The 27,312-nt window shown below is 34.1% G+C and overlaps 5 protein-coding genes across 6 annotated transcripts in view; 2 read left to right on the plus strand and 3 right to left on the minus strand.

The window, feature by feature from the left end:
* Positions 1-6,362: 6,362 nt before the first annotated feature.
* Positions 6,363-7,297, minus strand: LOC132698509 (ankyrin repeat domain-containing protein 49-like). The gene is made up of 4 exons (XM_060664627.1): positions 7,136-7,297; positions 6,763-7,068; positions 6,514-6,709; positions 6,363-6,454 (listed from the first exon to the last, which is right to left on the minus strand). Exons 1-4 carry the CDS (start codon positions 7,209-7,211, stop codon positions 6,442-6,444), a joined length of 591 nt encoding a protein of 196 aa, XP_060520610.1. The 5' UTR covers positions 7,212-7,297; the 3' UTR covers positions 6,363-6,441.
* A 1,454-nt stretch (positions 7,298-8,751) lies between these two features.
* LOC132698510 (cold shock domain-containing protein CG9705) lies at positions 8,752-10,157 on the minus strand. The gene is made up of 3 exons (XM_060664628.1): positions 9,806-10,157; positions 9,578-9,700; positions 8,752-9,518 (listed from the first exon to the last, which is right to left on the minus strand). Exons 1-3 carry the CDS (start codon positions 9,910-9,912, stop codon positions 9,365-9,367), a joined length of 384 nt encoding a protein of 127 aa, XP_060520611.1. The 5' UTR covers positions 9,913-10,157; the 3' UTR covers positions 8,752-9,364.
* A 194-nt stretch (positions 10,158-10,351) lies between these two features.
* LOC132698249 (E3 ubiquitin-protein ligase RNF25) lies at positions 10,352-11,822 on the plus strand. The gene is made up of 6 exons (XM_060664212.1): positions 10,352-10,485; positions 10,545-10,613; positions 10,668-10,908; positions 10,959-11,174; positions 11,229-11,477; positions 11,533-11,822. The coding sequence occupies exons 1-6, from the start codon at positions 10,469-10,471 to the stop codon at positions 11,635-11,637; spliced, it is 897 nt and encodes a 298-aa protein (XP_060520195.1). The 5' UTR covers positions 10,352-10,468; the 3' UTR covers positions 11,638-11,822.
* A 1,224-nt stretch (positions 11,823-13,046) lies between these two features.
* On the minus strand, positions 13,047-26,137 carry LOC132698416 (cystathionine beta-synthase-like). Of its 2 annotated transcripts, XM_060664456.1 has the most exons (11): positions 25,953-26,137; positions 20,317-20,767; positions 20,161-20,267; positions 17,243-17,410; positions 17,005-17,186; positions 15,490-15,576; positions 15,143-15,428; positions 13,730-13,907; positions 13,542-13,676; positions 13,295-13,482; positions 13,047-13,239 (listed from the first exon to the last, which is right to left on the minus strand). In XM_060664456.1, the coding sequence occupies exons 2-11, from the start codon at positions 20,481-20,483 to the stop codon at positions 13,145-13,147; spliced, it is 1,593 nt and encodes a 530-aa protein (XP_060520439.1). In that variant the 5' UTR covers positions 20,484-20,767; positions 25,953-26,137; the 3' UTR covers positions 13,047-13,144. The 2 variants fall into 2 exon arrangements, with proteins under 2 accessions (XP_060520439.1, XP_060520440.1); XM_060664457.1 differs by lacking the exon at positions 25,953-26,137 and having other exon boundaries at positions 20,317-20,812.
* Positions 26,138-26,302: 165 nt separating this feature from the next.
* The window catches only part of LOC132698355 (lectin-like), a 42,220-nt gene continuing 41,210 nt past the window's right edge, over positions 26,303-27,312 (plus strand). The window contains exon 1 of the mRNA XM_060664363.1: positions 26,303-26,496. Coding sequence (XP_060520346.1) covers positions 26,397-26,496 — 100 coding nt within the window. The 5' untranslated portion in view covers positions 26,303-26,396. The remainder of the gene's footprint in view (positions 26,497-27,312) is intronic.

Genomic DNA, 27,312 nt, shown 5'->3' on the forward strand with positions numbered 1-27,312 from the left:
CCAATTAACCACAAACGAGCCCCATTAAAAAAATATAAGAAACATGTCGACTTTTTGCGTAACTTTATGCGAGTCGTTAGCCGAAAGTCGTGTTTATGTGCCCCCGCATGACTCAAAATATTTTTTGCGTAACGTTAACGATACCAATTTTCACACGTCAATTTCGTGTTACGGTAATATTAAGTTGAGTTTAAGAGTAAACGGAAACGAAATGGTATTTGGAAGGATCACTCGCCGAGATGGTATCGATAAAACGAACGTTTTCGCATTTGACTCGATTAAATATCAAGGGTAAGTTAGGAAATCATTTAACATAGTTAAATCTGAACGATCAGTTCCAATTTAAGTCCGTTTCTAAATGGTGCGGCGAAATAAAACGGAAGTTAAAAAATAACCCGTAAAACCATATAAATTTGACAATATTTCATGAAGGTAATGAATATGGTGTATCAAAAGTTTTAATAATAACGATTTTAACAAAGAGGCGAGTAAATCATCGACATTCGTTCCAATGAAAGTAAGCTGTAATTATTTAAATTATTGAAGGTAAGAAAGGCAACTTCTGGATTCCTCCTGCGTCGGTTTTTGTTGACTCGAACTTGCTAACGTTTCGCCAATCATCCTGTTGACTTCTTCAGAGCTTGTTGTTCAAGTCAACATAAATCCACGCAGGAGGATTCCAAAAGTTTTATAAAAAGTATTACAGTAACCTGTGGAAGTTCCTTATTGTTGACAAAAAATATGCGATTTGTAACAAAATTCAATCTTTCTGTTTTGAAAAGGAAATATCCGCTATACTCCGAATTTTGATGCACAAGAGGACGATATTCCTTGAATAAAGTAGAAAAAGGATAAAACGACACGGCATGGAGCAGAATATTTTTTACATATTGATCAGACGTTGATTAAGGACAGTTATGTAATACCAAAAATATGGCAAGATAAATATATTACTAGTACTCACCAAGCTTTCATGTTTGAAGGTGGTTTCCTAAAAGAGGGTTTATTGACATCTGAGTCCTCTGGGACGGAAGATTATCGCGTAGACATGAATGGCGATGTTTTCTTTGAAAAATTGGTAAAACATGTTCGATTTGAAGAAAACATAGTAGGGAAACAACTATTAATTATAGTGAAATTACAAAACCATCGTTTTCGGAAATATGCTATAAAACATTACTTTCCTGTAAATTAATTTCAAAATAACTCCCCCTTGTCGCCCCTTGGTCGCCAATAGAAATACGATATTTAAAATGAAAAATGTAAAGTTGCTGTTTAACCAAGCAATAAGTAGTGACGCCAGATAACCTGTTTGATTAAACGGTAGATCCTTTAATAATAATATCAAGAGAAGAAGACAGTTTCTCAAGTGAGGACGAATATGACCTTTACTAATCTACAATTAAGTGTATATTATGCAAATTATACAGGGTGTAAGGTCATATTTTGGCACCTGCAGGCTTTATTATGAGTTATATCACCAATGTGGAATGGAATGTAGAATATCTGTTAACTGTGGCTCAGATTATGAAGGATTACTTAAGTCAATTTCGTTAACAGAAAAACAATTCGATTTGAATTTTGTCGCAGCTTAGTTTCTAAATTGTTATTTATTTACTTGTGATTTCATTAGTTTTACTTAAATTTATAATGTTCTTGTTTCATTCGTTTCCTCAGTCATTTATTATGACGAACTTGCGATTTGCATCAATTTTCGTCTCGTTATTTAATAATAATAATAATAATAATAAACTCGAACAGAGAGACGCAAATTTCCCATTTTTCACCCACAACCGATAGATGTGCCGTAATATAAATGCGACATATTATTTTCCGCAGATTTTTCGAGAGAATGTCTAGCGAACGACATCCTTGAATTACAATGGAAGATTGTTATTAGTCCATAAAAATTCTAATTGTTATAAATGTCCTACACGCGGAGAATAAAATTTGTCAATAAATTTTGGCGTTCCCCAAAGGGTGCATTTCCTTCTCACAAAAACAGGATGGACTAAGTTATACACCTTAAAAACCTAAAAAAATATTTTGGGTAGCTTATGTCTCTAATTGAAAAAAAAAGTTGTTTATTATCTATGAAATGAGAAATTTATGAGAAAATTAGTTTAAAAAAAAGTTTTTTTTTTAAATTTGTATGGGGAAACACATACATTATTAAGTTTTTGAAAGCTTAAGTGGGTTTATTTATTTTTCGATAAAAAAACTAGGTACCATATAAATACTGTCAGTAATTTTTGTTAAACAATTTGAGGATGGATGTTACGACCTTTACCTCATTGGTTTTATGCTAACAAAATGAAAAAAAAAATGCACAATTGCAATCTTTCTGCAACACTTGTAGTGGTGGTCGTTACAAAATCTTCAAGGATCACACTTTCATTTTGAAGAGTTTAAATTAAATGGGAAACAATTGTTTAAGTGATATACATAGTTACCTGCGTTGCGAAAACATTTTCTCACAAGGTGGTGTCAAATATATAAATGTGTAAAATCGTTATTACATATAATTTGTTTTGGCGCTCATACCAGCGTTCCCTGCGACGTGCGATTATCTTACTAACCACCTCCGTCGATTTCGTGGATTTATTTTTTGTGCAAAATCGAATACCGAAAACTGCCAATTGTTTAAAAAATATGAATCTTCGACTTGGAATAAAAAAATATAAGAAAAAACACGTATTTGCTAGAAAAATTGGTTATATAAGGGTAACGAACCCCAAAAAAATCCGCGCATGCGCGAGTCATTTCAAATCGCGCTTTCAACCATTGCCGTTGTTTTGGCACTTGACATTCCGCAAATATGTGCGTCAACATCGAAAACTAACCCAAACTTCAGAAATCGAGGTGAATGGTTCGGAATTGATTAGGATTGAATCTGCGAGCGCTGTTTATTCGTTATTCAACGCTATTACCATCTTCACCGCATTTTTAATGATGACATTTTAAGAACGGCGCAGGTAATTAGATCGCTTATATAAATCTGCACATCGAGACGACTGTATAATAAACTCTGCGGACAACAACGCGAACCCATCTACGGAATGATGGCATTTGTAAGAAAGAAAGCAGTATGCGACATAAATACGTTGTTCATGCGCGTTCCCGATACGTTTTCCGTTGGTAAAAAAAACGAAAGTATTAAAAGGTAATAAAAGCAAAGTCGGCCGAGAATATCCGTGGTTTGTGGCTGAAAAGTGAAGGTCGAAATGTAATTCGTTTGATGCCTGATGCGTGTGTGTGTGCGCATGCAAACCCGCGTTCAATCAACGGTTTTATAATTTAAAATCAATTACCTGAATCGACGTTAATTACCGCCTGTTTGCCTTTCAATGCGGCATCATTTTATTCGCACATCATTCCGCTAAGTGAAATAACATAATACGTATAATATATCGGGTATATTAAACTAATTTATCTAAATTGAATGGTTGCAAGAGATGGCGGGAATTCCGTGTAAGGAATGCCACGTAGTGGAAACAAATGAAAGGACGATTCACATACCTGCCAATATTAAAGAGCAATAACAAAGTTTGTAGGTTGAAAATGCTAATTCTCCTCGTATAATAACAAACAGGGTGAGATAATGTCCTTTAAATGGTTAAACACATTTTAACGATGTTTTTTAATGATAAACCAAGAATAATCAATGTATCATTATTATGTTATGGATGTAGCTCTACTCAGACGTGCCGAAATTTAACAAATTGTGTGCGACTTGTGTATTGCCGTCTTTACCGGCACCAGCTGAGATAGATAAAAGAAGACAGGACATTGCAACAAATTCCCAATTGTTTTGTTTTATATTGTGCATTTTTATACGTTTACCTGTTTGGTTTGTCTCATATTAATGTTGTTGCCTAAAGAGTGTTTATTCCTGTAAGATTTTTTTTCTGTAATTTTAAAACCTTTCAGCTTCATTAATGTGTGTTAGCTTCATATTATATTTGTTGGAAAAGAAGAAATGGCAAACTTTGTTATAATCCAGCTTGAAATTCTGTGGTGGAGCATTGCACGCGGCGGTTTAACCTCCGTTCGCTCCCGACAGAATCCCTTGTATTCGTCCTCAAAACTTTGATATCGGTTTCCACTGTGTGGACTTAGTGTTTTTAGTGTTCAGTGCATGTTTTAAAGTGATAATCGTCGTCGGCCCCGTCGTTTTTCCCTGTTTACGCCGGTATGGAGGCCGGATGGGCCCGGATGGGAAGCCGATTTTTTTGGTATCGGTCAGAATCGTTTTTTGCTAGCTGAGCAAATTATTGGTTATTTTTCTTCTTTGTACGTGGTAGCGTCTTATAAAAACTTAGAAACAATTCAACAAGAACCAACCACTAATAAAGGTTTTCCTCTAAAAGTTTCAGTAAACCGTCGTAATTCAAATTTACTGCTGCCAGGTGATTAGTTAGTCCCATAGCTCGCGGTGGGGCTGGTAAATACCACGACCTCATTTTAAATTTGTCTTCCAGTGAGATTGTAGGTTATGTGTATCAAAAAAAATAGATTATCCATTATCTGACCTTCCCTACACTTCAAAACCCGTCATAATACCCAATTCTTTAGGGTAGCCTACGAAATATGTCAACCTAAATCACAAACCGTTATTTTTTTATCTCACACTGTAGGTGATCTCATGTTACACTGAGAACTATCGCGAGGCAAGACGTGATATGTTAGTGAAATGTTGAAATTCTGAGGTGGGTCCCATCAAGGACGAAACTCTCGGCATTACAACCGCGGATGCACTAGATCACTGGTATTTTTTATTTACCTGCGTGCATTGGTGTGCGTCGCGTGGGTGTATCTGTAATGGCGAAGCGAATATCGAAATATTTCCAAATTCGCTAAGTTCGCTATTTTTTAAAGCCAAATAAATAACACGTTCATGTCCCATATATATTTACCTTTTTTTTTGGTTTTTTTTTTCAGGCGAGCATAGTTTGGTAAAGCAACAACCAAGAACCGACAGTTAGGAGTTATAGAAACACCTGCAGAACACAATAAATCTTTCTAGTTAAATAAGTCGTGATCCACCTGTCGACAAATATACACCGTGAATAAAAAGTTTTTTTGACTGACAACGCAAACTATCACCTAGCGTTATATTCGGCTCATCCCACTTCTGAGATGATTTTTTAAGTACGACCAGTGAACAAACAAAATTGCTGAGTTAGTAATTCCAAGCAAAAATTTTTATATCGGCCTTTACTTATTTTCTACTGACGAAAATGAAGTGTTTTGTTACTTTGGACATTAACAAAGACGCTGTCGCAACAAAATCGGTAGACTAGTGAGGTTTATTTTAATTCAGACTACACTTTGGTCAATCAAACATAATAATTGTTGTGAAATAATTAATCAGTACAATCACCGACATCTGTCTTTAACAGGCACATCTAAACAAAAAGTAACCAATAACCAACTAAACAAAAATAAGTTCAAGCTTTTAGTAAAAAGTTTAGTTAAATATGACGTCACAGAACAGAAGGCGTCTAAGTATTATTCTGTGAAACAATGCGAAATGCATTAGGGTGGGGGTGATGTTATAGATGTTTATTTTTTAAATAAATAATTATTAGATGTCCGTCTTTTCAATCCTAAGTATTAGGAGTCGTAAAAGTAACCCATGTTTCATAAGAAACCAATTGTTTTTGGATCGTTAGGCTGAAATGTCAATTCATTAAAATTTGAGAAATAAAACGGAAAAGTCAGGGACGCCAGAGTTATTTATTGTTAAATTACATTACGGTTCCCGTAATACCGGGATTAAATGCGTAATTTTTATTGTTTGTGGTATAAAAATTTTAAGACTAGACATGATCCATAAATTCGGAAATTTTATTCCCAGAACTTTCCCTTTACGTTTATCTGTCGGTAATCTGAAGGTCGTTTTCTTGGCAAGATTTAAGCGAGACTTGCACGATCAGCATATTTTTTTGTCTAAATCGCCGGATCGCCTTTTGTTTTCGCGAATGACCTCATAAAAACACAAAGCAAATCGCAGATAAAAGATTCAGATGCCCAGTAATAATTTTTAACGTTTTTATCTATTTTTTACAATTATCCTTGTACGCCGTCTTGGATCATTAATCAAATCTCATACTTTAAGCTATATCCAATTGTCTGAATCCATTAAGAGTGACGGAACAATAGGCAGCAACTCAGCCTCGAGCGCCTTTATCTTTTAATGGTATTTGATAACAAAATGGTGAATGCTCCACCACTTTTTTATATATTGCCGCAAGCAGCCAATGGTGAAATATTAGTGAAAAATGCATTAGTAGTTCTTTATACAGTGAAAACTACGAAGAAAAAGAGCAAATAGCATGGCAAAGTACTAACACAAATTAATAGAAACACATTTTTATTTACTATATAACATTTGTCATATAAATAGATACATCAGACATGTTTTAATTTTATATTTAATTACTTTAGTAACCTGCAAATAAATCGCCACCTGTTAGTTGTATTTAGAGATAACAGATTAAATAAACTCACTCTATATTTTTATAATCAAGCAAAGGATCAGCCATATCGAACACGTTGTAATACTTGGATGATCTGCGAGCTATATCACCGGCAGTTTCGTTACTGTTATTTCTGAGCGTTGCATCTATGTAAGGATGCATTAATAGCAACTGTACCATGTCATAGCATGCGCCATGTGCTGCTGCAACGTGCAGCGGTGTTTGACCTGGAAGAAGAACCTTTTTCGATTTTGTAACAATTTCAATGCAAAATACTCACTTCCTTCTGAGAGTGCATTTACATCAGCCCCAGCTTCAATTAACAAAGAAGCACATTTCACAGCATTCCACTGGCAACAGGAATGTAGGGGCTGCCATTGCATTATGGTTTTCGAGGAAACGTTCGCCCCGTTTTCAATCAAGTATTGAGCTACTTTAAAGTGATTTCCATAGCATGCTCTATGTAGGGGCGTATATCCATCTTTATCGTGAACACTTATTAAATTTGGATCTTCATTAATCAGCCCTTTTACAGTCTCCAGATCGCCATTCTCGCAAGCTTCCAATATCTTTCTTTCGTTTACTCCTAGAAGGGAACTAGTTTTCAAAAAGCATTTGTGTTATTAAAACGTAGAAGTATAAGAATTAAGCACCTTGGGGATTTCGGGATTCATCGATTCCCTGAGCGTCATCGTCCCAGGCACTCACTAAAAATGTGTCATCGTTCATTGTCCCTTAACGATACTTGTAAATTTAATTATTACGGAAATATCTTTTTTAGGTTAACAACATCAACAAAAAAAAACACTAAATTACAAATAACTCTTCTACTTTATCTATGCATTTAAAAATCAATTATTGGGCGATGTTGCTAGGATCATTTGCCTTTGCATACACCAGTCGAAGATTTTTTTTTTCGGCTATAGACCAAAATTTTTCGTTATAAGAAGTATGAAAGGAGTGATTAATGTATCGTTATATCGTTAACAAAAATCTCATTTGAAAATTTTTACCCCGCATGTAACTTTTTCCGTGTATTTTATATTCAGTGATCATTTGTTTACGCTACGTTTGTGTTTAATGCCACACCTGTTTCTTAAATATTTTGACGTAAACAAGTAGGTTTTATAGATACAATTTCAATTTTAAGTGTGATTTTGATATTCTGTCGCAGAAACTCGCCTAAATGGTTTGAAATGTCTTCAGGCTACGACAGAACGTACGATAATTCATATTACAATTTTATAAACAACCAAGACAGGCAACATATTGGGAGTGCCCCCAGCGTGCAGCAGAAGTACCAACACGTAGGAGATTTCACTCCATTTTATATTGCCATAACTATTTGCACTATCATTGGGTTTAGCCTCTTTTTACTTAACATCATTTTGGGCTGTTGTTCAAAGTATTCAAATTATTGGAAGGATAGACATACTGGGAACCGCTGGATCATTTCTCTTTGGACAGCAACCCCTCATAATCAACTCCCATTAGATTGCACTGCGGAACTCCAAGAAATCAATTCTGAACAGAAAGTGGTGTATTATAACCCTCACCCCACTGACACTCCAATAGGTGAAGAAACTGAGTTTCTCGAATTTAAAAAAAGGGAAAGTGAAATTTGAATCTCCAAACATGTTTCACGTATATTGGCCAATGACGGCTTTTATCACCCTCATTTTTGTGGTGGGCACAATAGTGGCTTTGCTTAAGTGGGGTCCACGTGTCTGTAAGGTCAGACACACGACATTGCCGGAGAATGGGCCGTGGCAGCACAAAGCTTATGAACAAGAAGTATAAATTCTTGGCTCTCTATTTTAGAATTATAAGTTTTAATATGACACTGCACTTGTGCCTAAAATTGATTTATATTAATAGCGACTTAAGTTTAATTACCGCAATTATAAAACTAAAAATGATATTCCGTCCATTTTTATACTAATAAATTTTGTATCAGTAAAGTTGTTCTTACTTTATAAGGTTCTCATTTTAGAATTATAAGTTTTAATATGACACTGTACTGGTGCCTAAAATTCATTTATATTAATAGCGACTTAAGTTTAATTACTGCAATTATAAACCTAAAAATAACATTCCGTCCATTTTTATACTAATAAATTTTGTATCAGTAAATTTGTTCTTACTTTATTTATAAGGTTCTGTACAGAGTAGAGAAAACTTTATTTTATTTTTTTTTAATTGCCTCGCTTTAACTCCTATTAAGTTCCAGTTGTCACCATTTATATAACCTTAAATAAAATTTCAAAAAAATGTTCTATAACAGTTTTATTTAAAATGATTATACAATAATAGAATGGCTTAGTAGCGGATTTCATTATGTGGAATATCCCATATATTTGAAAGTTTGATTGCTTTATTTGATGTACTTGTTATTTTATGTTCGTTGTTTGCGTTTTTTAAGTGTTATGTGGTAGCAATTTATGCAGTTACATATATGTTATTACACATTTTCAAGCTGCAAAAAGAAAAAAATTACCTACTTCTTAATTTTATTAAAAATATAATACTGGTGCTAAGGAAATTATCTGAAACCAATTTTGAAAAAAATACAACCAGTCTGCAGTAAAGGTAATCTATACATCATCCTTTGGCTACATACTAAATCAGAGCTAACATTAATCTCAATTACTTATGCATAAACAACTTGTGCAATTCAAATATCATTGTTCAACCATAACAATATTTGCCAAAACATGAAAATTATCACAATTACAGAAAGGATGTAAAGCATATAAAGAAACATGTTTCTTAACCTGTAATTTCTTTGAGTCTATAAACTTTTAGAAAAATGAGCGTTATTTTCAAAGAATTAAAAACATTTCTTAAAAAAATCAATTAAAATAGACAAATGCAACTCTAGCCTAATAATAGTGTTGCGCCCATCTTTTATGCAGATGCGGTTTCAAATCTACAATCTGCACATGTACAGCTTGATACTTCTCAAACTTCGGAGGAATTGGACAGAGACGATAACTTACTCGGTCATCTGGTAGCGGGACAAACTCGCCTTCAATACTGCAAATTAAAAAAGTTCTAAAATATTTAGTTTATATTTTCATCAAATTTTGACTTACTCAGAAACATGCACAAAAATATTTTCACCACCATTTTCGGGTATAATAAAGCCGTGACCTTTTTCACGACAGAACGCCTTTATTGTTCCATAATATAAAACGTCCGTAACAATTTTCTCGCATCTAAAAAATTAAAAATGAACGTAAATTTATCGACACTGTAATAACATTTGTATAAAAATAGTTACGGGAACTGTAATCATAATAAGCAGTATTATGAAATCTTACGTTGAAGCTGTTCTGGTGCGCCTAGTTATTAGTGGACTTGGAACGAGATGAGACGGAAAAGGTGAGGAAGGCGGTGACATTTGATTTGTGTTAACTCCTTCCGACATCGTTTTACCTGATATCACTTAATTTATACTAAACTTTCAACACACTTTAGCACAGCTTCTAAACTGTTTAACAAAGACTAAAGTTAATTGACCAACAAAAGAATATACGTTGTTTGAAAATTATTACTTATTAAAAACACAAATAAAGGTTACTCAAAGAAAACAAGTTTCAGACTTTGGTGTCCTAAAATCGCAGCTCCTACACAAGCTTCTCTGTAGAAACTTGAACCAACCTGAACCATAGAACTGTGAAAGATAGTACAAAAGGAACTATCGCCGCAAAGATAATATAGATTATATTTACCACTGAATATGAATTTATTATACTTTTAATTTTGATCCTCTTTGCTGACTTGCTGAACTGCCGGGAATAGCAAAAAAGAAAAAGAAGAATTTCCACCACTTTATTTTGCACAGTTCATTTCTTAAATTCCTGAATTCCAAACTAACCACAGATGTTCTATGACTTTAAGAAGGTTTTTTTTACTTGGATAGATTTATTTTTATGAAAGAGGAAATTTATTGATCCAAGATTCTGGCCGTAGTAGATCTTACTATGTCCAGTAACGAGCGGTATATCACTAAAAACATTGTTTTTTCCATGTATGTTGATTGAATATTTACTATTTCAGAGTGCAAGAAGAACTGGAAGCTCTAGAAGCAATTTTAATGGACGATATTTCAATAACATATGATAACAAGTATACAACTTATTTTGAAAGTGATATTTTAGGATTAGGTTGTTTGTATTTTAGTGGTTGTGCTGAACTAGTCAAGTCTATAATCTTCCCTTCGACGGGTAATGAAGTAGATAAGCAGTATGTATGTGTCACTTTAGAAGTAAGCCTTCCCGAAGGTTATCCAGATATCAAGCCTATTATTCAATTGAGAAACCCGAGAGGGCTAGATGATTCAACAATTGAATACTTGAACAAGGCTTTAAGAGACAAATGTGATGAATATTTGGGACAACCTGTAATTTTTGAACTTATAGAGGTATTTGCTAAAATATGACTAAAATGTGTTTATGTTTATTAGTTTTGCAGTTAATTAGAGAAAACTTAACACAAAGCAATTTGCCCACATGTCAGTGTACTGTGTGCTTGTATGGTTTCTCTGAAGGGGATAGTTTCACCAAAACCCAGTGCTTTCACTATTTCCATTCATATTGTCTAGCCAAACATATAATTGTAACAGAGAAACACTTTAAAGAGGAACAAGAGAAACTTCCAGCCTGGAAAAGGTGCTCAATTGGATATCAGGCATTGTTTTATATAGATCATTAGAGTTCCTTATCCAAAAATGTGTAATTTTAGGCGACATGCCCTGTATGCCGGGAACAAATTACTTGTGATGTTGCGGACCTTAGAAAAGCTCCTCCACCTATAGAACTTGAAAAAGCTCAAAACTTTGAACTCACCCGCGATCTGCGAATCTTCCAGGAAAAAATGAAAGAACTATACAATTATCAAAAAAGTCGCGGAGGAATTATTGACGTGGAAGCCGAAGAAAACAAATTGCTGTTAATAACAAATTCCAATGATAATTCGACTTCAGAAAATACAGTAAGTTTTCTTAATCATTGTTTTATCAGTTTGTTAAAATTCTTGTGCTCTTAAGAATGCGGGACCTAGTCTTTCAAGTTCCGTGAATGATGAAACAGTGGAGAATGAAGTACTTAACCGAAACCAAAGATTTCAATCCAAATATACACATAATAGATGACTAAGGCATTCCAGCATGCATATCCATTTGTTCAGTGACATATTCCAGAATACTCTTCTAAATTATATTTGTTTTTGATATTTATTAAGTATTTAACAACTTGTAAGACATCTGTTGGTTAGGTTTTATTATATAATTGTTGTTTATGTTTTTTTGATTATTTTCTATGTTAAATATATACATAAATGTGGTACATTTGTTTTCATATTTTTCTATTACACAGACCGTTTTATAGGTTATAAATGACGAAATTCGTTATAAAGTTTTAAAAAGGAAATACTTCCACATAAAGCATTAAAATTGTCAATCGCGATTTTTCAACCAATTGCTATTCCATATGTTCTGGACTGTTCTGTGGGCTTAAGGTTAGGTTCAAGCATATAGCTATTAGATAATTAGACAATATGTGGCCAACTAGGTGACCAACTTTAATTCTTCTAAAAATAAAAACAAAATATACATATTGTTTTGAATCTTTTAGAAAAAAAAACTTATACCTTTGTATATAAAAGAACTTTTATAGATATTGAAAACAAATAAAAACTAAATTTTAATGACTAATGACTTTTTAAAGCCACCTATTATTTAAAAGAATACTTATTGCGACCACCTATTGCTTTTAGAGCACAATTGTTTTTTAAAAGGAATCGGTAAAACTCCAAACAACTTAAATTTCCGTTGCACCTTGGATTCATGGCTGATTTCGCATGAAGTTGACTTTTCTCTACTCCAAAAATTATTTATAATTGAAAACACTCTTTCTTCGCATTCGTACCCGATAGGCAAAGTGCAAACTCACCTATGAATGAATTTTTTTAAAACCCGAATCGCTTTTTTGTACAATTATCAAAAACTTGAAACCATCAGACACAAACATTCCAACTTCATTATACAATAAAATAGTTCAGTTAAATTAGAACAAAAAATGTTCAGATTTTCACAGTTATTTAATGATTTATGACAGCTGTTTCGGCAACACCGTGCTTTTATCAAATACTTTGTATGACAAGAGCGGGCACTAGTTGGGAGGTAAAATATTACGAGTAGATTTGGACGTTGTCTGAAAAACCTGAACCTGTACCGGCCAATCCTGTTCAGTTGGTCAGCTTGTACTAGGGTAAAACCATTCATACCCGAGAACACTTTAGCCTTTTGGCCTGAACATTTAATGGGATTTGGACATATTTGGAAAATATAGCTGTAAAAATGCCGCATCTAAATTTATTGACAATCTGTCAACGGGCATGGTAGTTGTTGAATGCCCGAGGTCTTTGGTTAAAAACGGGATTTTAAATGAATGAACCTGCACTAGACTCTATATCTCTTTTAGATATATGGGTACAAGTAAAAAAAACCTTAGAAAATTGAACTCTTCAATCATCTAAGAAAAAAAAACTTCGTTATTGTGTAAAAGTTAAGTTTATTAAAGTTTGATATGATAAACCACATAGAGAAAATTAAAAATATGTAGCATATAAGTACTTATGCGATTTATGTAAGGAATTAATCAATTATCGGAGAGCGTGTTTACTGACACGTAGTCAAACAGGTCGCAGACATGTATTACACCAACAGGGGTTTCAGTCTTCGATCGGCCTATCCCTTAAAAAACAAAGTGTCACACCGACAAAGCTCCTCGAAGCACAGTCCAGTTTACCTTCGCTTTCGGTAACAATAACGTACGATTCCTTCTCCAAAATTCTGGAAGCCAGACCCAGATGCGCGTCGATGTCGATTTTTGGGTATATTCGCCTGGTGGATTCTTCGATTTTATCAGTCGGCTGGAGGTTTTGAGTTAGCAAGTTGTTCATAAGATCTTTCAATGATATCGCACCCAACATGTTTCTGAAAAGGACTTTCTCTCGAGGCTGCGTGGCCAAAAAAAAAAAAAAAAAAAGATGTACCCATCGCGCTTGAGAATGGCAATTTCGTTCACGCGTTTGCTCTTCATGAATTCATAAACCCGTCCACATTCCTCGTCCAAAAACAAAGTTTCCACCTTAGGATATCGCAGTTTGGATATTTTCTCATCCCACCACCTGCAGGTTAAAATTTGATCGACCGGGTGCACAAGTTCTAGCGTTAATTATACCAGTGGTTATTGACATTTATGCACGGCTGAAATCCCCTTGCCTCCATCCAAACGTCGCTTACAAATTTCGTAATGTAGTTGCGTATGCTGTCCGGCAACACCACTACCAGGTTTTGACCTTCGTGAAGTTGTTGAGCCATTTTGACAGCTGCGCAAACCGCTGCGCCGCTGCTAGTTCCTGTAAAGTCATATCGGTTACGGAAAACGGTTCGCCTTCATTTCACGAAGGTCCACATTTACGTCACCACTTACCTTGCCATCTTTAACAAACAAAAATGGTTGATAAATAAAATATCGGTCATTCAAAAGATGTTTTTAAAGCTAGAATATTTATAATATTTGGCAAAAACTACACATAATTGTCAACTTTCCTGAAACGAGGTAGTCAACATTATCCGCAATGTGTCCATAATTAGATGGGTTAAATATACTTATTCTTGATTTTTCAAAGAAACTTCCACCATTTACTATTTCCAATTATTCTGGATTCCTGCTGCATCTGTTTACGAGGGGGCACCCAAAAAAAACCGGAATCATTTTTTATAAACTATATATTGTTTTGAAAATCACAGAACGACCTTATCCCCTTCAAAATACTCTCCATTACAACTAATACATTTGTCCCAGAGGTGCTTCCACTGTTCGAAACATTTTTTATATTCATGTTTGGCGATCGCCGACAGCTCATCTCTCGTTTTTTTCTTGACCTCTTCAATGTTGTCAAATCGCTGTCCTTTCATGTCCCTTTTCATACGTGAAAATAAGAAGTCACACGGAGCGAGATCAGGCGAGTAAGGTGCATGGGGCAGAGGAACCATGCCATTTTTAGCCAAAAACTGCTTAACAGAAATGGCTGTGTGTGCAGGTGCATTATCGTGGCGAAAGAACCAGTCCCCTGTCCGCCACAAATCGGGTCTTTTTTGTCGAATACTGTTGCGCAATCTTCTTAAAACTTCCAGATAAAAAGCTTGATTAACGGTCTCACCTGGTGGAACGAACTCTGCATGAACTACGCCGTTGATGTCGAAAAAGCAAATCCGGTTTTTTATGGTTACCCCCTCGTATATACTGTTTGGTTTGGAGTCGCGGTTAAGATTGGGAATAAGTCATTCGAGACGATGTTTATTTCCCTCCTTTAGCTTCGCTCCTTAGACAGTATATAAACAGGTACAGAGTAGAATGTGAGCCAGTTTTAGTTAAGCTCTGAGGTTTGATTTATCAACATCCGACGCAGAAGAAATCCATAAGAATTGTAAATAATTCTTATTCTTAGTTTTTGTGCAATAATTATAAAAATAGTTAAAAACGGAAATATCCTCCATATTTAAACAGAACAAGTTTTAAAGTTTTTGTCTGTTCTCCTATAACAGATCAATGTTTGGTCACCTTGCCTTGATAGATTAAAAAACTAACCGCAAAGTAGACCTTCTTCTCTAATAAGCCTCCGTGCCATGGTCAAGCTTTCTTGGTCCTCGGTTTTGATCCAGTGGTCTACGACGTTTTGATCCAGAGTCGTAGGCACGAAATCGTAGCCCAAACCTTCTACTTCGAAGAAAGTGACTTCCGTTTCGTTTAAAGATTCGGGCACTGCGAAAACCGACCCGACTGGATCGACACCAACGATCTGGGTATTTGGTGACGCTTCTTTGAATTTCCTCGCGATTCCGGTGACCGTTCCTCCGGTACCGGCACCCAGAACCTTGGGGAATGTTATGGAAGTGTCAGGAAATGTGTTGATCTCTATTCTCCGATTGTCTTACCAGCATGTCGACCTTATGATCGCATTGGTCCATAATTTCCTCGGCTGTGGTGTCGTAGTGCGACAAAGGATTGCCAGGATTTGAAAACTGCAAGCAATACGAAGCGTACTAATGCGTTTCGTACGGGGTGTCTGGTTATAAAACACCCCATGTAAATTAAAGCTTTATCAAAAGTATTATTAAATAATGTTAAACACGAAAGAAAAGAATAATTTGAGTTTTTTTTTACGCCCCTTATAATTTTTTGTAATGTCCGGAATCGTAATAACCCAAACGCCGCGTATAAATGTTGCGCATTGGGATATATTGATTTAAATGATTTTGACCAAAACAGAAAATTGTTTGTTATTTCTCCGTTTAGACTACTAAAATATTACCTGACTATAAACATTTTTTAAACACGTTTTTTAAATGTAGGAAAATTTCCAGGATATAATAAAAACCAAATATGAAGTACTTACTTAGTTCAAATTACAAATTTACAAGTTAAGTATGGTTAAGAGCTTCTCAAAATAATTGATGTTGTAATTCAATTGCACCAGAAAAAATCGTCTACAAAAGCATATATCTTTATCTCAGAGCCACCTTCTTACGATTTTAGGTTTTTGAGTCAATCGTACATAAAATTTGCCGCTATTTCTATTTTAAATGAGTATTGTTTCCTTTTGTATTATATCCCAATAAAAATGGTACTTGGTCATTCTTGATAGAAATAAACGGTTTTAAGTATTAATAATTAACATTATGAGTGGAAACAAATATCAGATACTTCAACTCATAATGCAAGGAAAAATAAGTATATCAATGGGAATGAGAAGACATTCGTGATTAAGAAGTCTGCGCTGATGGTTCAGCACCACCAGTACCTCTGTTCAGAAGAGCAGTCTCGTAAATGCGCATAGCTGAGAATTAGTTTTTGCTGTTAGAAGAGCTGTAAGGTTTCAAGATATCTTTGAAACACCCCATGAAAACTGTAAAGACTAATAAAAGCTTTTCTAATTCTTCAATATAAAACAGTAGAGCTACCATATGAGGTGTTTTTTCTTGCTCAGTGTTAAAAAATATCTTTTTAAATTCAGAAGAAAAAAAACAGTAAAAACACGCTTTTGATTTGCTTGAAACCAAAATTCACATCTAAGACCAAACAAGATTAATCCACTAAATACCGTATTTTAAGATTCAATCTGTATTAACTCCAAATAAAGAAGAGGAGATGATTTTACTTATATGGTTGTGAAGAATATTGTTGTGTTCATGTTGGGTATCATGAGCAAAACATCTTTACCGAGTTACTATTGCTGAATAAGTAATTAACGCACATACTTCCAAACTTACAATTGTTTCCCTGTAAAATTAAAAAAAAAATATTACTAATGATATTTCTTGTTAACGTATTACAATTAACAAAGTGGCATATGAGCTATTCTGGTTTAAAAACGCACTAAAAGGGACATTTAGATTATTCTCTATTTATGGCCAAAATTCTTAGATTTCATATTGGCGGGTATTTTTTACTTGGTCCAGAATGAAAGAGTTGGGTATTTCCCGGTGAAGCCTGTGAGCCACCCCGAAAATGCCATCAGCGGCGTACGAGTCCGCCGTTATCGGAGTTTTAATCAATTTGGCGCCCAACGCGTTGATGACAGATATTTTTTCGTTGGACATTTTCTCGCTCATGACTATTATGCACTTGTAACCTGGGGAAGGCATTGAAATGAGAGCTGAATGGAAGAACATAACTACGAGGTCATACCCTTCACCGCCGAAGCTAGCGCCACCCCAATTCCGGTGTTGCCTGATGATGGTTCAATGATCGTCATCCCGGGTTTTAGAAGTCCTTGAGCTTCGCCGTCCTCGATCATTCGATTGGCAACCCGATCTTTAACGGAGCCTCCGGGATTGAAATATTCACATTTTGCATCTGGAGCATTATATTTTCTAATTCAGTGAACGTTAAAACGTTAGAAAATAGTTTAGTAGTCTGTGCTATAGGTTAAGTTAGCTACAGTTCGTCACAACGGTTCACGGTCACAGATTGAATTGGCCGTATTTTTCTGTATATAGAGCATTTCAAAAATCATAAACACTCGCCTTATTTTCGTTAGTTTTAAGAACTAAATTTATTGTGTATCAAAAGTCCCAATAAATAAATGTTCATAAAAATACCTTTTGTTAATTTTCAAGATTTTTTTTTCGAAAACTAGACAATATAAAAATCAGCTCAAGAGTAAAAAAAGTTGTGCTTTGAGTGGTTTAGTTAAACATTGCAAAAAAGTCAGTAGTGTATATCTCAACACAATTAAATTAGAACAAAAAATATTTAATTATCTGTGGCAGCTGTTTCAGCAACACCGTGCCTTTATCAAAATACTTTTTGGATAAAGGCACGGTGTTGCTGAAACAGCTGTCATAATTCGTTAAATAACTGTGAAAATCTGAACATTTTTTGTTCTAGTTTAATTGTCTTAAAAGGATTTTCATCAAGTAAAAGCCACCTTGATCCAAGATCTCGTTGCGACTAAATACCATTCAGTAAGATGCGTCCCAGGATGGCATTGATTTTACAATTTTAATCTAGCAGAATCACACCCTTATCATTTCAGATTACAATATATAATAATAATATTAGCATTTCCGGAGCTACGTTTTTATGAACTTTTTTCTCCTTTTTTGCTTGGCAATCTACAGCGGAGCATTGGCACATGTTAAACACTCTGTAAATGCACTAGTAAAAATATTGACAGCGGATAACTCGGGTTATTTAATGCATTTTGGGAACTGAATAAAAAAATATATTTTATTGCGTAACCACATTATTTTAATATTATTAAAATTTTAATGACTATTAACCTACAACAAATGATCGGAAATTGCTTCATCAAAGTAAATTGAGCTATTAATGATGTATACAAAACCATAAGCTATTAGCGGCTTACAAATTAAAATTTGGGTTACTTTACTTAAATTTGGTGTCTAATCCTAGATCGGTGATTCCACTTTCTAAGTGAAAAATTTAACGCTCTTCGCTGTGTGCAACTATCACAGGAATGTCACCACGTGCCAACTATTGCGTCAGTCGCAAAGTGGAAGAGGTGTTTTGTCAGATTTCAAGATTAGCCTAGATATTTTGGAGAAAACCGTTTTACCATTATTAAGGTTTTTTCTGAATAAGACATTTATTGTTCCCTATTTCTTCATTAAACACTCGCCACGTCAAACTCGCTAAAAAGTTAACAAAAGTCATGTAGCGAAAAGTTAAAAAGTTATTAAAACAAAAATTTGTACGACTTCTGGAAAGTTAGCTTTACGATGAAAATATATTGAAAGCAAATTAAAAAAAAAACAAGATGGGTATGCGAGCTCCACCATTAAAATTTGTGTTAAATTATTATATTTTCAATTTAGTGCGCAAACGAAAAACGTTTTGAAAATGGCGTTACAGCTTTTATATTTTCTGCATTGATGGAATACTTAAATTAAGTTTTTTTAGTCAGTACATTTCAAATGCGTCATCACCAAATACTTGATGAACTAATTTGGATTCCGGAAACAGGTAACAAAAAGTAACAGGTAACAAAGGCGAAAAGGCGCCCAAAAAGCAGAGAAAAAGAAAATTAACAACAAATTATGCCTGGTCCTTATTAGTGATTATTAAAACAAAATAATTTTAATTTAAAAGTAACTCCCAAATTTTCCAAAAAAAAGAATGTTATTGAATATACATATTTTTTGATATTGCTATCATGAAATTTTCTTAAATTTATCTTTAATAGCAGAAATTTATTTTAAGTATGTTAAATGTTGATGTTTTCCAAATACAATTTTTCACTTGCATTTAATATGAATAATTTTTAAGTAAATATTTTTCATTATCGTTAATGAATGAGCCTGTACAAAACAACGATACGTCACATTGAAATCGTCCGTGTAAATAAAAAAAAATCTATAAAAATACTACGCAACGCGTTATTTATGTAGCTGCGACTGGAAGGTATGAGGGACACTGAATATACCATAATAAAAATGAAGATTGCTTAATTAATTGAAAATTAAATCGATAGCCAATTGAATATTCAGGAAAACGTCGCGTATACGAAACGCAAGGAGCGGCGTTGTGCCGTTAAAATATTTTCAAAAATCGTTCACTATAATCAATCAACCTCAAGAATAGAATAGAATTAATTTATTAGCGTAAACACTTGTAAAGTCACTGTGAAATAAATATTGTCACGTTATATATATTATACAAAAAATAAATGGCAAGTGAGTAAATATCTTTTTTTCTATTTTATGATAAAAAATTGAGACAAAATAGTATTTACTACGCCAATAATGCTTTAGCCTTGGTAGAAAGTAATCTTATCTTCCGTATACATCTTATATTAAATTGGATTCTGTTAAATTTTCCACAGGGCAATTAAAAATATCCAGAGAATGTAGCATAAGTAAATCAAATGAGTAATTAATAAGTAAGAAAAGTTTCTTTTAGGTTTCTCTGTAGCTCTATCGTGAACATCAAGTGTTTTGAAATAAAAAAAAGTTTTTTTTTTCGTTTAATTTTAATTGACCTCAAACCACTAGTTTAATATTAATAAATTTAACGCAATTAGTTTTTTACTAAATTTCTCGCATATTTGATTATATTTCAGCCGCAACTAAATAAGTACTCACAAACGTTGCACTTTATGCCTGCCTTTTTCGGTATGCTGTTCAACTTCACCATCGGGGTATTTCCGATGAGTTCTAAGACGTTTTGCTGAATTTTGGCGTTCCTTTTCCTGCAAAGTGTCTCCGTTGATGTCCGGAACGCAATTCCCTCCATCTTACCAATCTTTAAACGAATGGGGGCTGACCATGCCTTCGACGCCAGCATTCCTACTCCATAAACACTTCCTGGGCGCATCAGGTATAACAAATTTTTCGTTGTTCAATGGAGAAACGTAAATCAACCCATCCGAATCTACAGGGTGACCGTTTGAACCGAGCCCGCTCATTTTTTTCCGTAAGTAGCGTCGGTGTTGACGGCGTTGACGTTAAAAACAAAACTAAGCAAACAACTGGAAGTTTTCTCGCTACGACTGAGAAATACTTTGGTAAACTGCTACTGGCGGTGTAGTCGTGATGATGGGAAATGGGTTTCAGTATAAATACACTGCCCAACTCGGCGATAAAGTCTATATTTAGGTTGGTTATAATTGGATGGTGCTCGTATCCCCGTCTTTTACAGCTTCAGCATTCCAGTACGAGCGATACCGCTTCTTTGAGATCGGATGCGAAGCTAACAAAAATGGAGGATGGAATATACTTTTTGAGAAAATAATTATTAAATTAAAACGTTAACTGCTGTTACAAAAAATCAAATAATTCGTAACAAATATAAGGGATTCTATTGATTTAAAAGTGCAGATATCTGATGGGTGGCTGTAGGGCTTGGTTTCGCGGCACACTAATAATAAATAAACTAATATTAGTTAAATAAAGAACAATTAATAAAACTGAAATAAGCAGATATGGATAGGTAGAGACGACAGAACGTATGGCTCTTGCAGTATACAACTTTTGAAATTGTTAAAAATGTATAGTATTAATTATAACAATTTTTATTATTGTGTGTGTTTCCTTATTTTTTTTATTTTAATGATAAAACTTATATCAAAGATAAGATGTAAGGTATGTAAGGGCTATATACTAAACCTTCATTTAAATGAAAAGTAGAATAATTATACATACAAAGTTTCAACAAAATATGTGAAAAACTGAGATATCTTATTTTTTAAATGAATTAAAGCGTTGTATTATAGAAACTCTCCCTGTCTTTCGAGACTATCGATACTATATGCACTCGTTCAGAAATTTTGCATTGAGGACATATTCAAAATCAATTCTTCTTCTTCTTCTATATTAGGAACTTCTGCCTGTTTTATTTCAATGTATTTTTTCATCATAAGTTGTCGTTCCATCTTTTTCGTGGACGTCCTATACTTCTCAGACTGAGATTTATCTCTTGCTATCCTTACTATCCGTTGTTCAGACATTCTATCTATATGTTGATTCCATTCTTGCTTTCTATTTCTTGTCCAGGTGTTAATATTTTCAATTCCACATGTGTCTCAATTGTTTCTCTATCCAGAGTGTTTTCCCTGCTATTTTCCTTAATGTTTCCATTTCATTAGATATTCGGTCTTGTTTTAGCGGTATATCTCATGATTGCGGGATTTTGTTTCGGTTCTTAAGTATTCTATTGGCTTTTGCAGTCTGCTCTCTTATTTTATCCTATATGTTATTATCATATGATAATATAATTCCTAAATATTTTATGTTCATTACCTGCTCTACAATTTGGTTATCAAGTTCTAACTTATATCTAATTGGTTCTTTAGGGATTAGTAGTGATTTGGTTTTCTTGGCAGATATATTCACGTTACATTTTTTCATTTATATTAAACTGATGTTCTAGTCTCTGCAAATCATCTTCATTCTTAGCTACGAATACAGTATTGTCCGCGTAACACAACACTTGTATTTGTTTATTACCCATTTTATAGCATTTTTTTGTTTTTACTTCTCTACTTATTTCGTCTAATATAATGTTAAATAATAAGGGACTTAATGAGTCTCCTTGTCTAATACCTGTAGTTACATCTATGGGCTCAGTTAGCTCTCAATTTACTCTTGCTTCTATTTTATTTCTTTTATCACGTCTTGTAGCTGCATTCTATCAAATGCTTTTTCTAAGTCTAATTTGTCTAATTACAAATACTGCGTCACTGCAAGGTCTTTCACTTCAGGTCTTTCATTCTTCAAAGAGTTTTACAAGTGGAGTTATTTTGTTCGTAGTAGTTTTTGTTGTCCGATTCAAAGTTGTGGACATTAATTCCTCGTTAGTTATTTGAATCAGTTTTCTCCCCCTGTTAGTTCTCTAATTAGCTTGGGAGCTCCGTACTTCAATAATTCATTCTGTATTCCATCTTTGCCAGCCGATCTTCAGTTTTTCATTTTCTTAAGTGCTTCTTCTACTTTTTCATTATTTATTTCTCGCATTTCATTCGTAACTTTATCCGAGTTTCTGGTGGTAAATTCTCCGTCGTATTGTACAATTGTTTTAATTGGTTTGCCCATGTATCATTCTCCATATTTCCTCTTTTGCAAAGCATAAAAGTCATGCTCCATATCTTTTGAGATTTTTTCCCAATGTTCTGTTTTCTTTTTCCTTACGAGTGTGTTTGTTTCGTTGTGAATTCTTTTATAATCTTCATAGTGTGCTCCTGTTTTTATAGACATATTTGAGATAAGCTCTTGTTTTCTGTTGAGATTTTAGTTTTACTTGGTTACAAAACCAAGGTGCACTTTTTATTCTTTTTGATGTTCTGTCGGTTTTACTTTCACCAAGAGCTCCTTTTGCTGCGTTTTTAATATTTTCTCGAATCTTTCTACAGCTCTTTTCTTTATCTTCTTCTTCTATTACTGAGTTTGCATTTATTTTGATTTCCAGTCTTCGATTTTCCAATTCCAAATTCGATTTTACAAATAGAAAAGTTAAGTAAAGGAATTGGGACAAATTTTAAAAACTCAGTGTAATTAGACTAATCGCGAATATTGAAGCCCTTTGCCATTTGTTTTCATTTCTAAATATATCAGACATTACGGAATTAATTTTTTTGTTAAAATATGTTCATGATGCATTGTTACCATTGACATATTGTCGAATTGAATGAACATGCTGCTACAAATAAATAGTTTGGAATCAAAAGAAACATAAAAAACTTAAGGATATATAGTTATATAGTTAAGTGGAGTGAAAACTTTTTTATACGCTTAAGATGATAATGAATAATAAATTTGGCAGGTGTTTTTCATTGCAAAATAAATCAGAATTTGTTCATGAAAATCAACTTGAAATGAAACTTGCATATTTATCTTGGATAAAAAAGGTATATAAAGTTAAAAACACGAAAGAGCACTTTTAAAAGTGTAAGTAATAAGTATTTGGTATGAATACTTTTATATAGTAAATAACCTTTTCATTTTGTTTTATTGTCTAGAATAGGTCATCAAGAAAATTAGAATAACTTCACAAAAAATGGAATGCGTTATTGAAAAATGGAAATCATACTATTTTGTAATTGAAGCTAGTCGGGTGATTGGCCTCAACAATTGCATTGAGGCCTCCTCCTGGATAGAATGCTCAGTCCTTCATCGTAAGTCATTTCACATAGACGATGAAAATGTCTTCTTGCTATGCTATGCCAATGAATAATTTGTTTGGAACAACTGTAGGTATTGCAATGAAAATGGTGATGATGGAAAATAGATTATTATTAAATATGCGAATAAACAGTTTGTCTAAAAGAACTGTTTTTCAGAGTAATAAAACCTAGCCCTAAATGTGCGACAAATAATCAAATATTTATTTTAGGGAACACAAAGTTTAATATAATTAATACAACGTAAAAATACAATGGCCAAAGTTTAATAAGAACGTTCAAGTGCTCCCAAACCAGTGACCAGAAGTTCAACCGTTGGTAACGGAATTATCTACCACCACAAAATCAACAGTTAAATACACAGGTACAAATTGCACGGTTCTAAATTGAGCAAAAGTATTTTTAAGGCAGTGTACGTGCACTTATCGGCAAGTAATTTAATATACCACCACAAAACAACATCGTTAAATCATTTGACTTATCGATTTAACACTGCTATAATAATTGATACCTCAATAAAGTAAAGTAGCGCATTGTAAATTAGTTAACGTCAAGTCTCGGGAATTGCACGAGATATCGGCAGTGATAAGGTTAGACACGGGACATAATACAAATAAAACGGTTAGGATTTTACATTTGTAAAACGATATGACATCCGGCAATATCGAATGATTTACAGCGGCGGATATACAATTAAAATCGATTTAATTGAAAACATGGCCCTTGAAGCGTTCGCACTTTCATTTAGATAAACGTGGGCTCTCAAATAATAAAACCAATTGGTCTATAATTTTGTTTTTTTCTCGGAAACTATAACTATGTAGTTGTGATACTCTTTAAACAATTGTGTCGATCGAAAACTTATAATATTTAAACGACCACGAATCTGAAGTCAAAGTAATTCTTCAGTGAATTCCGCGACATTGCTGTTATTATGATAATTAAGCAAACGATATTGGTAGTGGTGAAGTGGTGAATTCCAAAAATATTGATAATAAATAATATACAACTTGATATCTACAGAAATGGCGTAAATATTTATAATTCATCAAAAGAATATAAAAAAAAACAAATGACTATGCTATCGATCAGGGATTGAACGGGAGATCCCATGATTCCATACCAAGTAAGTTTTGAATATTGTCGATCCTATAATTTGTTTAATCATAAAACAAGTTATTGAATTGCATTTTACTTAATGGCGGAGAAGACACTAGAAAAGAAAAAATCGAAGAATAATACATTTTACTAACACCGTTATACTTATGATAATTAAATTAAAATATAATATATTTAAACAATTTTTCTTTATATTTGGGGTCCCCAAACGGTCTGCAGGAAAAGGCTTGAGCCCCAGTACTCTTCTATGCAAATTCAGCACTGTTTATTGGACCTCCGTATGTTTTTGAATAGAAAGCAATTATTTTTTCCACTCATTACTCTAACCAAGTATGCACTAGTTAGGCGCAGGTTAAGAAGTCGTGAGACATATCCGGTAGTTTACCCCCAGTTTGGGAGCGAGCGGATGTTTTCGGTAGGTTTTAAATACTGATGATATTTTGATGTTTGTCAGTTCCGACAAAAAGTAATTAAAATTAAATAAATAAATAAAATTTTGTTGTTTATTTTATAACGAAATAAAAAATTATTTTCTCCAGTTACAAAGATTGCCACCTTAATATTTATTACAGAAAATTTTTGAAAAATGTAGATCTAATAATACTTCTGAATCCACATATATTCAGGCAATCAATAGTTTTTTTATCAAAAGCCATATATCCTAATTTGTAAAGTTGTCGTTTATTTAAATAGAAAAAAAACGCACTAAAAAACTCTTTGATTTTTTTCCGTTTATGTTCGAAATTCATCCCCCCCGTCGGTTCCAAATAAATGTTTAAATAAACCCCAGTTGCCGTCACTAAATACTTCCACGCATGGTTTCATACTAAAGCGGTACCAGTGGCTTGCCAACGGGGAATGACATCTGACTGATCTTTGTGCAAATAAAAATTACGTTGAATATCCGCATTAAATTTATATCGATTTTCTTGTAACACGCAGTTTTAACGTTAAAGAATTAAACATTCACGTATTGTATTTGAATGCTAAACTCGTTTCCGGAATGCTGGAAAATGTACTAAAAAATTAATGGATTTTGTTCCAAAATACTTTTTGTACGTTTATAAGGAAAACCGAGGTTTATTTTAGAATCGGCAAAAAAAATATGCGCCTCGATATCCGGATGTCCAGTTTACCAACCGTAACACGGCGAAATTCCCAAAATAAGGCGGCCACTATCGATGATAGGTCAGACGGCGAACCTCGTGCGGCCCACCCGAAAAACTTCGAGCGCCACCGGCTACGAGTTTCTACAGATTCACTAGCGCTTTCTTCCGCGGCCTACTTGAAATACTCAAATGTATGTGTCCGCGTAACGGATGAAAAGCGAGCATCTCGGCGGGCCGCTGAAACAAACGAAAGCGCGTCTATCTGACTCAAGCCGACCGTATATGCCCGTATACTTTCCCTCTTCGCAGATCATAACCTCGACTACGTGATTTTCAGCTCTCGACGCACAAGTACTGCGACGAGTCTGCCGTGTGGTTCGCTGTTTATTTTTTTCCCTTAGCCAATCGGACCGGTTCAATAAAATTCAACGTAAACGCGGTGGTTTCTTTCGGTCGTTCGTCGTTTCTGCGCGAAATGGCTCTTAAATTGTCGGGTTGCATTTTGATCGTTGCTCTGCTTACGGGTCAGTGTTCGTTGGGCAGCAAATACGGACACGCGGGCTTCAAGGAAGCCGGTAAGTGTTTGGGAGCAAAATCTGCTCCGAAATAAACGTTTACTGCTGGTGGGTTTTGAGGAACATAAAATAATATATTTACTATACTTGTTCGATAACCCTTATTTTCTAAATGGCACTGAGTGGCGCGTGGCGTAACCATCGGAACTGACAAATGTCAAAATATCACGGCTAAAATCATGCATAATTTGCTATTTTAGAGTAGGGAAAAGAAAGCAGTAGAGTAGAGTGAACTTTATATCAAGTTTTTCATTCTCAATTCAACAATACTAATAATAGCAATTTCGCAGAGCCGATCCGTAATATATTCAGAATATAATTTTTATTTGCGTTAGTTGTCGGTTCGCCGTCGACCTCCCATAAACTAAAGTATTAAAAAAAAACAGAGTATGGATTCAAGTCTAATAAAAATTACGGGAAGTAGGATGGAAGATTAGTAATTTGAAGCTTATGAGTTTAAGCGCATCATCTAAACATTATCTACAGCCTAACTACTTTGTAATTTATGAAACAAACGAACTTTACGTCATACCTTCAACTAGTATTGTCCATCCAAAAACTCCGCCGATTAAAACAATAATAAATTTGAAGGTTATAATTCGTTCCGAAAGAAATTCCCTGTACCGATTCCAGAATCTGTTGAACACATTTGAAATAATTTTTAAACTTGAGCGGGATTTTCTACACCGCGAATAGCCGATTTACTAAAGAAAACTCTATATTTTGTGTTTATGACGTATGACGTTACCATATTTCTTACGGGCTTCATAGGCTACTAGACCAGTCATCCAGTAAGCTCTTACGTCAAAATGGTTG

The sequence above is a fragment of the Cylas formicarius genome, unplaced genomic scaffold (assembly GCF_029955315.1).
Source record: "Cylas formicarius isolate icCylForm1 unplaced genomic scaffold, icCylForm1.1 PGA_scaffold_2__14_contigs__length_35257938, whole genome shotgun sequence".
In the NCBI taxonomy this organism is placed as follows: domain Eukaryota; kingdom Metazoa; phylum Arthropoda; class Insecta; order Coleoptera; family Brentidae; genus Cylas; species Cylas formicarius.

What these genes read in the sequence shown, in the direction of transcription:
- LOC132698510 (XM_060664628.1), bottom strand. Translation starts at nt 9,912, where the DNA reads ATGTCGGAAGGAGTTAACACAAATCAAATGTCACCGCCTTCCTCACCT. An exon ending in CGCACCAGAACAGCTTCAAC is followed by an intron (nt 9,701 to 9,805) that starts GTAAGATTTCAT and finishes TTAATTTTTTAG; the next exon opens with ATGCGAGAAAATTGTTACGG. An exon ending in ATTTTTGTGCATGTTTCTGA is followed by an intron (nt 9,519 to 9,577) that starts GTAAGTCAAAAT and finishes TTTAATTTGCAG; the next exon opens with TATTGAAGGCGAGTTTGTCC.
- LOC132698416 (XM_060664456.1), bottom strand. Translation starts at nt 20,483, where the DNA reads ATGAGCGGGCTCGGTTCAAACGGTCACCCTGTAGATTCGGATGGGTTG. An exon ending in CCCCATTCGTTTAAAGATTG is followed by an intron (nt 20,268 to 20,316) that starts GTAAGATGGAGG and finishes GACACTTTGCAG; the next exon opens with GAAAAGGAACGCCAAAATTC. An exon ending in ATCATAAGGTCGACATGCTG is followed by an intron (nt 15,429 to 15,489) that starts GTAAGACAATCG and finishes ACATTCCCCAAG; the next exon opens with GTTCTGGGTGCCGGTACCGG.
- LOC132698509 (XM_060664627.1), bottom strand. Translation starts at nt 7,211, where the DNA reads ATGAACGATGACACATTTTTAGTGAGTGCCTGGGACGATGACGCTCAG. An exon ending in TGAATCCCGAAATCCCCAAG is followed by an intron (nt 7,069 to 7,135) that starts GTGCTTAATTCT and finishes GTTCCCTTCTAG; the next exon opens with GAGTAAACGAAAGAAAGATA. An exon ending in AAATGCACTCTCAGAAGGAA is followed by an intron (nt 6,710 to 6,762) that starts GTGAGTATTTTG and finishes TTCTTCTTCCAG; the next exon opens with GTCAAACACCGCTGCACGTT.
- LOC132698249 (XM_060664212.1), top strand. An exon ending in TAATTTTTGAACTTATAGAG is followed by an intron (nt 10,909 to 10,958) that starts GTATTTGCTAAA and finishes TTAGTTTTGCAG; the next exon opens with TTAATTAGAGAAAACTTAAC. An exon ending in GGTGCTCAATTGGATATCAG is followed by an intron (nt 11,175 to 11,228) that starts GCATTGTTTTAT and finishes GTGTAATTTTAG; the next exon opens with GCGACATGCCCTGTATGCCG.